The following is an 11,629-nucleotide window of genomic DNA, read 5'->3' as shown; positions in this document are numbered from 1 at the left end:
TCAGTGCACGAGACGTGGAAAGCGGTCTTCTTTTCTCGCCGACGGGAATTCAGACGGTTGTGTTGCCTTTTCAACCTATTAAAAGCTCATTTGAGAGAGATATGTGGATAACGAGGAACCACAGTTTATATTTTACAGCAATTAATTATTTATTTTAAATTAATTTTGGTTGCAGGTTTCGTCGGTATAGTTGAAAAGGGCATAATCACATTATTATAGAAAATATACATTGTATTGTAACAAAATAGGTCAAAGTGTCAGATAGTGAATTATAATTTGTTTGGACGCTATAACGTGCAATTTCCCCTTAATTTAACAATTTCATAACAATTTTTTTCTAACTAATGCACCTTTTAAATAAAATTAAAGAATTTTTTATTTGATTAAACTAAAGTATATATATGAATTATAAATTTATGTGTTTGTACTTTAATATGTATTTATTATCTATTTACAAAATTTTAGTTCTTATAATTAATTGTTATGAAGATTTAAGATTAAAAGGCAATATATAAAAGGATTTTAAATATATATTTGATAATTTTTGTTGGCCATACTCAAATTTTTATTATGAGGATTACCCACTTTCAAAATGTGAGATTCATTGTTCGCATATGTTTTAAGAATATAACTTAGGTTCACCTCGTATGGTAAAATGATTAAATTCACCTCAGGTTTTATAATCAATAAAAGTGCCACGTAGAATTAGTTAAAAAATTAATAAAATCAAAAAATAAATGAATGAAAAAAAACAACACCCGAAACTCTAAAATGTAAAATGTAAAATCTAAACCCTAAACCTAAAAGCTAAACTTTAAACCCAAACCCTAAACCCAAAACTCTAAATCATAAACTCTAAATCCAAAATCCTGAACTCTAACCACAAACCTTATATCTTAAACTCTAACCTAAATCATAAACCCTAAACCCTAAACACTTTCCTAAATACTAAACCCATCACTTGATTAGGGTTCATGTTTATGGTTTAGAGTTTAAGATTTAAAGTTTACAGTTTAGGATTTAAGATTGATGGTATAGAGTTTTGGATTTAGGATTTAGGGTTTATGGCTAGAATTTTGGATTTTGGGTTTAGAGTTTTTGGTTTAGAATTTAAGATTTGGGCTTTGAAGTTTAAGGTTTAGATTTTAGATTTTTAGAGTTTCGGATTTTGCAAAACGGCGTTAATGTCGATGTTATTTTTTCTCAGTCATTTTTTTTAAATTAATACATTTTTTAACTAATTTTACGTAACATTTTGGTTGGTTATAAAATGTGAGTTGAATTTAACAATTCGCTATGAGAGTGAATCCATGTACTTTGTTCATGGTCCACTCCAATTTCTTTCTCTTTTTTACTCTTTGACATATTTTTTTTTTATCTTTTTGATAAATATTAAATATAAAAATGTTGATTAAAAATTTAGGTTTGACTAAGAGTTTATTAATGCTTTCGATCCCCAGAGAAGGCAGAATTATGCGAATTAATGAAGATAAGACTTACAAAAGATCTGCAACATGGCACAAGGAGTACCGTCTAGCGTGGATCCCATAGGGCGGCTCAGTAAATGCAGTCAGACGTGAATCCTCGTAAAGTAGATAAAATTGTATGCTGTAGAATCGTCTGTAATATTTCTCTAATAACATAATTATCTCGCATTAAAAAAACAGGAAGATTATTTAATTTATGTAAATTTTTTAAAAAATAATAATTACGGGGTCCAAATATTTTGGGCAAATCTCCAAAATAGCACATTTCTAAGTTTATATCACAAAAATAGCATTCAAAAACTAAAATGACCAAAATAGCACCTTTCTAAGTTTATCCTTTGAAAATTTTAATTTCTTATTTTTCAAAATTTGAAATCTTATCCCCAAAACCTCATTTCTCAACTCTAAACCCTAAACCCTAAACCCTAAACCCTAAACCTTAAACCCTAAACTCTAACCCCTAAACCCTAAACCCTAAAATCTAAACCCTAAACCCTAAACTCTAAACCCTAAACCCTAAACCCTAAAATCTAAACCCTAAACCCTAAACTCTAAACCCTAAACCCTAAACCCTAAAATCTAAACCCTAAACCCTAAACTCTAAACCCTAAACCCTAAACCCTAAAATCTAAACCCTAAACCCTAAACTCTAAACCCTAAACCCTAAACCCTAAATCATAAACCCTACCCTTTAACTCTAAACCCTAAGTTTGTGACTTTTAATAAAACATTAAGTGTTATTTTTGTGACTTTTGATCTTGAGTGCTAGTTTGGGAAAGTAAACTTGATTTAGTGCTATTTTTGTTTTTTTTGTCAAATATTTTTTCCGTGCAACATAGAGTCAAAAAAAATATTCTCTCAACCTGATGAGCTTTCTACTAACTTTTTTTTATTTTTAATTGAACACGAGCTTCCACTGACTAGGCACCGGTCCTGCGTGTTGGCAAAACGTGTTTCACAATGTCAATAATTGAGATTTGAGGATATTCTTTCTTTCTCGGGTAACGAACAAGAATTGCTGACGCGTGGGAAGTGTATTTGTCATCTCTCACAGTGCTGTTTCTTATCGTTCTGTCACCCGCCAACGCGTCTTTTCGACACAGCAAACAATCAAAATTTCCTTCATTAATCAAATAAATCATCATCACCAAACTTAATAAATCAATAATAAATGACGCAAAAGGAAATTGCTCTTCTTCTTCGTCTTCGATTCTCATGAAATTCGAATAGTATTGGTTTTCCTTGGGGAAACTAACATTTGTCTCAGGAAAATTCGTCAGATCGGAATAAAGATTCTCCGATCAAGAAACGCCATGGATGAGATGTTATCCGATATAATGTATTTCCTGAAGAACCCCTCTTTTACAGAGACATTTGTCGACATCATACTCTGCGCAGTACCGATTTGGCTCGCCGTAATGATCGGTCTATTGATCGGATGGTCTTGGCGTCCGAGATGGACCGGGTTGATCTATCTAGGGTTCCGTTCCAAGCTTCGGTTTCTATGGACTGCGCCGCCTGGGTTCGGCGCGCGGCGGCTTTGGCTCGCTTTCACAGCCCTCTCGGCTTTCTCCGTGTGCCGTACCCTATGGTCAAAGCTTGACACGAGAGCCAACAAATCGACGAGTGGTTCAGCTTCATCGCAGCAGACAGAGAGTCTTCAAAGTGATGAAGTTTCCAGGTCAGGTTATTACACAACATGTGTTGTTTCTCTGTTCTGTTTTTGTTTCCAGTTTGATTAAAGAAGTTGTGGGTTTACTGAATTGATAGAGTTAAGAGTTCAAAAACGTAACACGTCTAAGGTAAAGAACGATTTTGGTTAGAATCTGAGAGAAATGATTTGCAGACCTAGTAGCGATGATAACACGACGGCGAGAGAGCAGGAGATTGTAACAGAGAATGATTTAGAGCATCTGTTACAGCTGCTTGAAGTGGGAAATGCGACCAGGGAATGGCAATCCATGATGGACAAGACTACTCCAAATATGAGTTACCAAGCTTGGCGTCATGAGCCTGAGGTAACCCTCTCTTGCTTGCTTTGTACCCATGTAACGCAAGGAACAATCCAAGTCATTGACTAGTAGGCAAATATGAAAATCTTTTTTAGAGAGATAGTTTTCTTGTTTTTCTTTGGGAAAGATCAAGTTTAATGATACTATCTTATCCTTTTTGTCTCCGATTTGATGCTATGCTTCATTTAGCCTGAAAGGTTGTGTTGTTCTTTGTCAGACAGGTCCTGTTGTTTATCGGAGTCGAACCATATTTGAGGATGCAAGTCCAGATATTGTTAGGGATTTCTTCTGGGATGATGAGTTTCGACCTAAATGGGATTTCATGCTTGCCAACTTCAAAACTTTGGACGACGACACTCGCACAGGAACTATGATTGTTCACTGGCGAAAAAAGGTCTCTGCAGCTTAATGATTCTTTACTCTTTCTTTTATAATCCAAGCCCCCATTTGTTTCTTGTCTTTTATTAATTTTAATAAGTTTGCATGCAGTTTCCCTTTTTCTGTAGTGACCGAGAGTATATCATTGGTCGGAGAATATGGGAGTCTGGAAATACGTATTATTGTGTGACAAAGGTATAATTTCATGCCTCATTAACCCATTTCTCTCTTATTAGATTTTCAGTGTTGTCAAACATTGTTCAAAGAAAGACAAATCACACTTTTGTTGATATTGTAGGGAGTTCCTTATCCAGCTCTACCCAAGCGTGATAAGCCGAGGCGCGTTGAGCTTTATTTCTCAAGTTGGGTTATCCGAGCAGGTAAGCCTTTTTTATTATTTTTAAGCTGGCATGTAATTTGAATGTTAAAGCAAATTACAAAACAAAAATGCAGTTGAATCCAGAAAAGGAGATGGACAGCTATCGGCTTGTGAAGTATCTCTAGTCCATTACGAAGACATGGGAATCCCAAAAGACGTAGCAAAGTTAGGCGTGCGCCATGGCATGTGGGGAGCAGTCAAGAAGCTAAACTCAGGTTTACGAGCCTACCAAACCGCCAGAAAATCAGACTCTAGTCTATCCCGAATTGCTCAAATGGCAAGGATCACCACAGTACTGAACATGGATTCTACAGAATCATCCACAGGAGATGAAGACAGAAGCAGAGCAATGGGATATGCAAGGAGACAGCGGGACAATTTGAGAATGGACTGGAAATGGGTAGTTGTAGGAGGTGTCGCCTTGGCTTGTGGCCTGCACACTGGGGTCATTGGTAAGGCTTTACTGGCCGGCGCTGGGCAGAGACTTGCTCGTAGGTGAAAAACCTCGGTCATATTCTTATTATCTTCCCTTGACAGAAAAAGAGAAACGTTTACATATAACCAAGGCAAATGTATTTTTCTTTCCGATGAGAAGAGAATGTGGTTTTGATGGTGAACCATGTATAGTAGTAGCATTAAGCTGCGGAGTCTAAATTGTTTGAGACCTATCTTGCTACATTGGAGAGTTAGATATGCATGTATCTTCTAAATAATGTAAATCTACAAAGCTCCTAAAAGCTTACAATCTTTGCATGTGATACACTTTTAGCATATCTCTCTCATTGCATTGATCAACAGAGAGTACACAGAAGATAGATAATGTCAAAACTTCTCTCCTGCATCAACTCACAACACGGTGCATACTACTAACTCGTGGTCATTACCTTCTATGGTTGCAGATGACGTTCCTTGTTCCCCGGATCTACAACGGTTGCTTCTGGTGTTGCGGAGTCATCATCAAACTCGGTTTCTAGTTCATCTGAATCCCAGTCTTCATCATCTGAATCAAATTCAACATCAGATAGTGAACCCTTGGCCTGAACCCCACCTTCTTCACCATCCTCTTCCTCCTCTTCATATGTCTCTGAATAGATGTCATCTCCTTCTCCCTACAAGAAGAGCACCACAGAATGTGAGACCTCAAACACCAAAAGTCACAGTGGTGAAATTCAAGACAAGTATAGGGTAAACCCATCATACATCTGTCTCCTCTGTCTCCTCGCCGCTTGAAGAATACGCCGTGTCAAGCTTGTTGTATAACACTTGATCTCCCTTGTCTTTTACAAGTTCCACTTGTTCCTGCCAGGGTCTCATGTTAGTTCATTGCAGAACAAAAAAAAACCGTTTTCGTTGAATCAGCAAATGTAGATCCATACGATTTCAGCTCTCAACTGCTCTGTTCTCGCCTGTACCACCTCAATATGTTTTATAATAGCCTGTTGGATTATAAGAAACAAAACTAAGTGTTACCCATTATCGTTTGATTAGATTAAACTATAATGGCAAATGTTTGAATCACGGAACCTGGCGTCGTTGGAGCTCAACAGAACGCGCCAAAGCTTTCCTCTTTGTCAAGAGGTTCTTAGGCCTTAACTCGGAAGGACGCTTGTAGTCTTTTCCTCTATACACGATGATGGCATAGCCTTTGGAAACCTTGTCAACAGAAACCAGGATTCCTCCACTCTCGGCTTCAAGGGCCAATGCCACTTTCTGCGCACCCTCAAAAGTTTTAGCCTTCACAAGAATTTTGACTAGCTCCCTGTATTTCCAGTGCAAGTGCATGTTCTCCACAGTACCATCAAACACCCCTCTTCGACCTGAAGCAATCAAATTCAAGTTTCTCAGACGAGGCCACATCCCAGAGAAGACATAAGTCATCAGCCTACAGATTGATACAATAAATTTTACCAAGAAGTAAGAAAGCTTTCATCCTTAATCCGAGCTTCTGGAACATAAATCTCTCTTCCTCAGTTATGCCCTCAGTGTCTGTTCTGTGTTCTGATGGCTTCAGAGATTCCTCTACCTTAGCTAATGCCCGTTCAGCTTTCATCAACCTTTTCTCAGCCTATAAGAGGTTAACAAACTAGTTCAAGAAGCAATCTTTTAAGACAAAATGCGAATTATAACTTGACAGGTAGGAAGTAAAGGCTCAAGGCAGCAGGAACTCACAAAAGCAAGTTTTCTTTCCAACTTCCTGACAAGATTTGCAGACCTCAGTTTCTCAGCCTCTTGTTTCACTTCTTCCACGTGATCATCGTCGTCCAGATTCCTTCCCCACTTACTAGCTGCATCAAGAGTTTCTCCAAGAGTACCGGTAGAAACAAGGTGGTTTTGGTTAGCTTTAACACGTGGGACAACCAGACCCGATGATGCTCTTAGACGTGCCTGTTCCTCTTCGTCTTGGAAAGTCCTTGCAAGTCTCTCCTTCTCCACCAATGCTTCTGCTACTTCTGGTGACAAAAAACTCTTCCCTCTGTAGAAAATCAAAAAGTCTTTGTTCCTAGAGAGCAGCATACCTCCCGTCAATCTCTGCAGCCACCAAGATCACGATATCAAACATTCAGCATTTTCTATAAATGCATGTTACTCTGCTGTGAAACCTTATTACCTTGATGTCCTCAGCCATTCTCTCACTGGTAGTCAATTGTACACCACGTTTAAGGGCAACCTTAGCAATCAAACTCTTCTCCCATAACTTAACCATTGCTGTTGCCAACCCTTGCAGCTGTCTACTTCGACCTATAGATCCAAAGAAAATTTCACTTCTCAGAGACCTTATCAGGGCTCTACAAAAAAAAAGTTAAAAAGGAAAATTCAATACCTAAAGCAAAGTGCGGAGGAAGAACTTTGCCAAGCCTCCTTAAAGAGGTTGCCTCCTTTTGTCCCAGAGTTGATCTCACTCCATAAGGAAGAACCCTGAAAGGAGGTTCGTAACCAGGTACGATCCCTGGAAGCATATCGGCATCAACAGGTAATGGATAACCTCCCTGCCAGTCCGTGTAGCGAGGACCAAGACCTTCTAACAATTCATTTATTTCATCTTCGTATTCAACTTCTTGATGAGATGTCCTGTCTTCATTTCCCACATTTGTTGTCTCCTTCTCTATCTGAGGATGATGCACATGTTCAACACTATGATCCACTCTACTCGTAGGTAAGGAAGAGGGCGACGTCTCTGCTCTTCGGTATATTTGCTTGTTCATTTGTGCTGGTGCATCCCTGTAAGTGTCGTTTTTGTATTTGTACAAGGCGATGGAAGTCCCTGACCTCCAAATCACCAAACCACCAGTTTTTCTCTGCCACAGTGAAGAAAAAAAGACATTAAGACTTTGCAAACACATCTAAAGAGTAGAATGCAGACTAAATACCTCCAAAAGTTCATGCATCCGTCTCATGTTGAGCGCATTTGTACCTTCGATCTTGAGCCTCACAATCTCTGAGCTCTTCCACTTCTCCTGAATTGCATCTACCACAGCCTGAGTAACACCTGCACCCTTAACCCTCATCTTGCTCTTCGTTCTAAACATCACGTTCCTCAACCGATTCAGCTCTGCTTGCGGAAGAGTCATCTCCGCAAGAGAGTATCTACTCTCCTTCTTAGCTGTCCACACTCCATTTACTAGCTCCTCCTCCTTCTTCTCCTTAGAATTTACTTTTTCCCAAGGAAACTTAACTTCTCCATCACCTCCATAAACACCAAACGGTGACTCCTCCGAGAATCCGCCTCTTCTATTCCGCACATTCCCTTCTTCCTCCTCCACAAACCTCCTCTCGTGTTCAATATCTTCATCTTGAAACTGATCATCGTCAACAAATCCAAACTTTTTCAATTTCTCCACAATCCTCTCCATTGTACTACTTCCACCACCACCACCACCACCACCACCATCACCATTCTCACCACTCGTTACCCCTAAATCAGAAAATCTCTCTCCTTTCCGATGATTCAGCACAGGATTAAACTGATTCTGCTTCTGGGTTATGTTCCAATTCTCATCCCTACCGCTACATAGCTTAACCTTCCTTGTAGAACAGAAACCGAATCTCCTGACATCACCGTTATGGGACCAGAGTGAAATTGATGAACTGTACCTTAAGAATCGGAGGGATGTGCTTCCGTGGAGCTTACAGAAAGAGCTTCCCAACGAATCGACCGCAGTAGTCGTCGTCGTGGCGGCTGCTGGATAAAGATGGCGAATTGAATTCATCGCCATTTCTGACATAAGTTACTCTCCAATTGGGTACTCACAGAGATACAGAATATATCAGAAAAGCTTCAACGCTTTCAGCGTGGATTCGTTCGGCTACGAGACGAAGCTCGAACTCAATGTTATCCATGGCGGGGAAAGATGGTTATAGATATTTAGAGCGCTGTTTGGATACGTCGTCTTTCGTAACCAGGCCAAGCACAACACTTTTAACAAACATGGCCCATTTAAATTAAAAAAAAAAAATTCCAATAATCTTTTTAGTTTATTTTCAGAAAAATAACTTAAAAATGACTAAACGAAGCCTTATCAAAAGATAAATATATACTTATATCATAGGTTATATAATTTAGAGACGAAGTTTTGAGGGTGAAATTTTAAATTTTAAATTTTAAAAAGTAAAGAAAAATATTAAAAATTTTAAAACAAAAAAGTTTTTTTTTTTGTAAAACTAAAAAAAAGACTATTTTGTTCATTTTTTTAAGGCTATTTTGATGAATTTTTTAAAAAAACTATTTGAAAGAATTAGTCATCTTGGAAGCCCCTATGTCTAAAATGAAAAGATGAAATATCCCCTTTCTAATTGTAATATTGTTTTCATTTATTTAATTTTCGAAATAAAAATAAATTACATTGAAACCAGAGTACGTACAATGATATCCCCTTCCTATTATTCGAGGAGCACTTTTATAAATAAACCTTTATCACATGTGTCATTCACAACTTTGCAATTTCGTAGGTGTCAACACCACATTCTACCTCACAACCTTTTTTAAATAACTCTTTTTGACCTAGACTAATTACATGTCATCTCATTGCCACGAACATATAATATATGTTTCATTTTATGCATCTTGATTCTAAGCATTTATTCTAAGCATCTTGCCAAAAACATATAGTCTCATTTCATGAATGAACGTGTTCACTAAATTTAGAATATTGAAACTTTTCATACATCCATGTCACGACACTATTGTATAAAATGTGAACTCTATGAATAATATAATTTATATGCTCTGTTAAGTTATATCGATACTTTTTAACATCCTTATCAACTCGATAAAATATTATGTCATTGGCCATCATATTATATAATTTTTCTAATTTATGTTATATAATATACTATGCTGAATAAACCAGAAACAAGATGATATACTATGTTGTGTGATTTGTCTCTGTGTTGTTGTATATTAGTTAGTTATTATTAGTAATATGTTAGCATAATAGTTGTGTATAACTCGATCGCATCAACAATATAATCGTATTTTTATTCTGATTATAAACACTTAGATACAATATGAAGATATTACTCGGAAATAAAACATATAGTCTATGATATATTTTTAATGAATCGAAAAAACGCTGTCATTGGATATTAATTAAGCTATATTTCCTCAATGGAGTAAATCTCGGTGTCAAATATTGAATGCTCCAATTCAAAAGATTAATGAAAGTTGGTCATGAAATTTGAGTCAATCAAATATTTTCGGAATGATTGACTTTCGTGTTTGTGGTATTTCAATTATGGGAAGTCTATTGTATTCTTTCCAATTTTAGAGGATAATATTTGTACTGATTGATCAATCGTGACATATGTGATAGTAACATAAGATGTTAAATCGCTATGGTCAAAATTTTGAATAAATATGCGACCAATTATGAATTTTTTGGCGTGATTTTAGGGTTATATGCAATTATAGATTTCTTAGTCAATATAATTTTTTTATGTCCATTCATTTATCTATAGTACTAAACAAAATCACTAAAAATTATTAACCTTGATGGTATGTGGTATAATGCGCAATGTACCATCAAAATTTATGTTAATGAACTACACAACAAGGTCCATTGTCTACTCTGTTCTAACTGAATCATATCATAAGCATTTCAAGCTTTGTTGCGTAGATTTTACACACACTTTGTTAAAGACACTTGAGAATAACACTAAAACATTTTAGATATATTTTTAAGTTATTTGAAAAAGAGTATACATTCATTATATTTGTGACTATTGTTCGTGATGTATGACTATGATCACTATGATTCATGTATGAAAGTATAACTGATCTTCATTATTGTTCATTGTTACATTAGTCTAATTGAATCTTTTCGAATATTGTTGATATTTTGAGCAATTGTTCGTGTTATATAACTCTAAATCCTTAACCAAGTTCGTAGCAATGAGTGTTTTAACCTCCTATGTATCTATTCCATTAACATGTAAACTTTTAGTTGTAAAGTTTTTCTTAATGGGCAATAGAAATAAAAATATATGCAAAAAGAAAGGTATAAAGAAAGATTGCTTTTTGGATGACAAAAAAAAGATTGCAATGAGTTTTTATTATGTCTTTCGTTATGATAGAAATCTCACGAATATAACAAATTCACAACTCAAATAATACAAACCTAATATAAGAATGTAACCAACATATAAAGCTGAAATAATGAAGTAAAATATAAATGCAATTTTTTTTTTCCTTGTGCGGGATTACCACCTAGTTTATAAATTAAACCAAGGAAAAAGGAAACTCACGAAACATGGAGAATTAGGAAAAGCTGAGAAATGAGGAAAGAACAAACGAGGTAAGTTTGTTCACTTATTTCAATGAGGGAGAGTTGTATCCTGTCAAGTCGATCTGAGGTAATGTCGTCTCTCTCTCGATTCGTGTATATAGTGGATAATCGGTTTGTCCTTAACTATAGCAGCGAAGATAAAATGACTAAGACAAAATAGACGAGAAAGAAAAAAGCGAAGCATGTGATGAAGATAAAATTTTTTAAAGAAAAAGTTCGAGAAGTAGAGAAGACGAACTCTTGTGAAGAAGAAGAATAAACCTTGAAATATTGTAAGAAAAAACAAAACCGAACTCCAATGAAGAATCAGAAGATGTGAACTCAAGTGAAAAAGAAAACTCAATTGAAGAAGAAGAAACGTGAACTAAGTAGAAGAATACGTACAAGAAGCAGAAGAAGAGTAAGAGGTGAACTCATGTGAAGGAGAGAGAGGATCTCAGGAGAGCTTTGGGTCAGGCACTCGAATTTTTAACAAAGTCCAGGTGAATGTAGAAGAAGGAGATAAGGAAGATGGAAGTAGCAGTCGAACCGCAAGAAACAGTGGAGACACAACAGTTAGTAGTTCTACCTCACTCTCGTCATAGTTTGGCA

The 11,629-nt window shown here is 36.4% G+C and overlaps 2 protein-coding genes across 3 annotated transcripts; one reads left to right on the top strand and one right to left on the bottom strand.

The window, feature by feature from the left end:
• The first annotated feature begins 2,558 nt into the window (after positions 1 to 2,558).
• On the top strand, positions 2,559 to 4,922 carry LOC106309642. 2 transcript variants are annotated; one of them, XM_013746720.1, is made up of 7 exons: positions 2,559 to 2,680; positions 2,756 to 3,168; positions 3,334 to 3,505; positions 3,717 to 3,893; positions 3,989 to 4,072; positions 4,176 to 4,257; positions 4,331 to 4,755. In XM_013746720.1, exons 2-7 carry the CDS (start codon positions 2,801 to 2,803, stop codon positions 4,753 to 4,755), a joined length of 1,308 nt encoding a protein of 435 aa, XP_013602174.1. In that variant the 5' UTR covers positions 2,559 to 2,680; positions 2,756 to 2,800. The 2 variants fall into 2 exon arrangements, with proteins under 2 accessions (XP_013602174.1, XP_013602181.1); XM_013746727.1 differs by lacking the exon at positions 2,559 to 2,680 and having other exon boundaries at positions 2,687 to 3,168; positions 4,331 to 4,922.
• On the bottom strand, positions 4,858 to 8,607 carry LOC106309633 (chloroplastic group IIA intron splicing facilitator CRS1, chloroplastic). Its single transcript, XM_013746708.1, has 9 exons — positions 7,625 to 8,607; positions 7,078 to 7,552; positions 6,865 to 6,995; positions 6,426 to 6,785; positions 6,165 to 6,321; positions 5,781 to 6,073; positions 5,633 to 5,692; positions 5,457 to 5,555; positions 4,858 to 5,365 (listed from the first exon to the last, which is right to left on the bottom strand). The coding sequence occupies exons 1-9, from the start codon at positions 8,477 to 8,479 to the stop codon at positions 5,144 to 5,146; spliced, it is 2,652 nt and encodes an 883-aa protein (XP_013602162.1). The 5' UTR covers positions 8,480 to 8,607; the 3' UTR covers positions 4,858 to 5,143.
• Positions 8,608 to 11,629: the final 3,022 nt, after the last annotated feature.

This window comes from Brassica oleracea, chromosome C1 (genome assembly GCF_000695525.1).
Source record: "Brassica oleracea var. oleracea cultivar TO1000 chromosome C1, BOL, whole genome shotgun sequence".
Taxonomy (NCBI): domain Eukaryota; kingdom Viridiplantae; phylum Streptophyta; class Magnoliopsida; order Brassicales; family Brassicaceae; genus Brassica; species Brassica oleracea.
The sequence above is the reverse complement of the archived record's forward strand: the minus strand, read 5'-3'. Positions and strand labels throughout refer to the sequence as shown.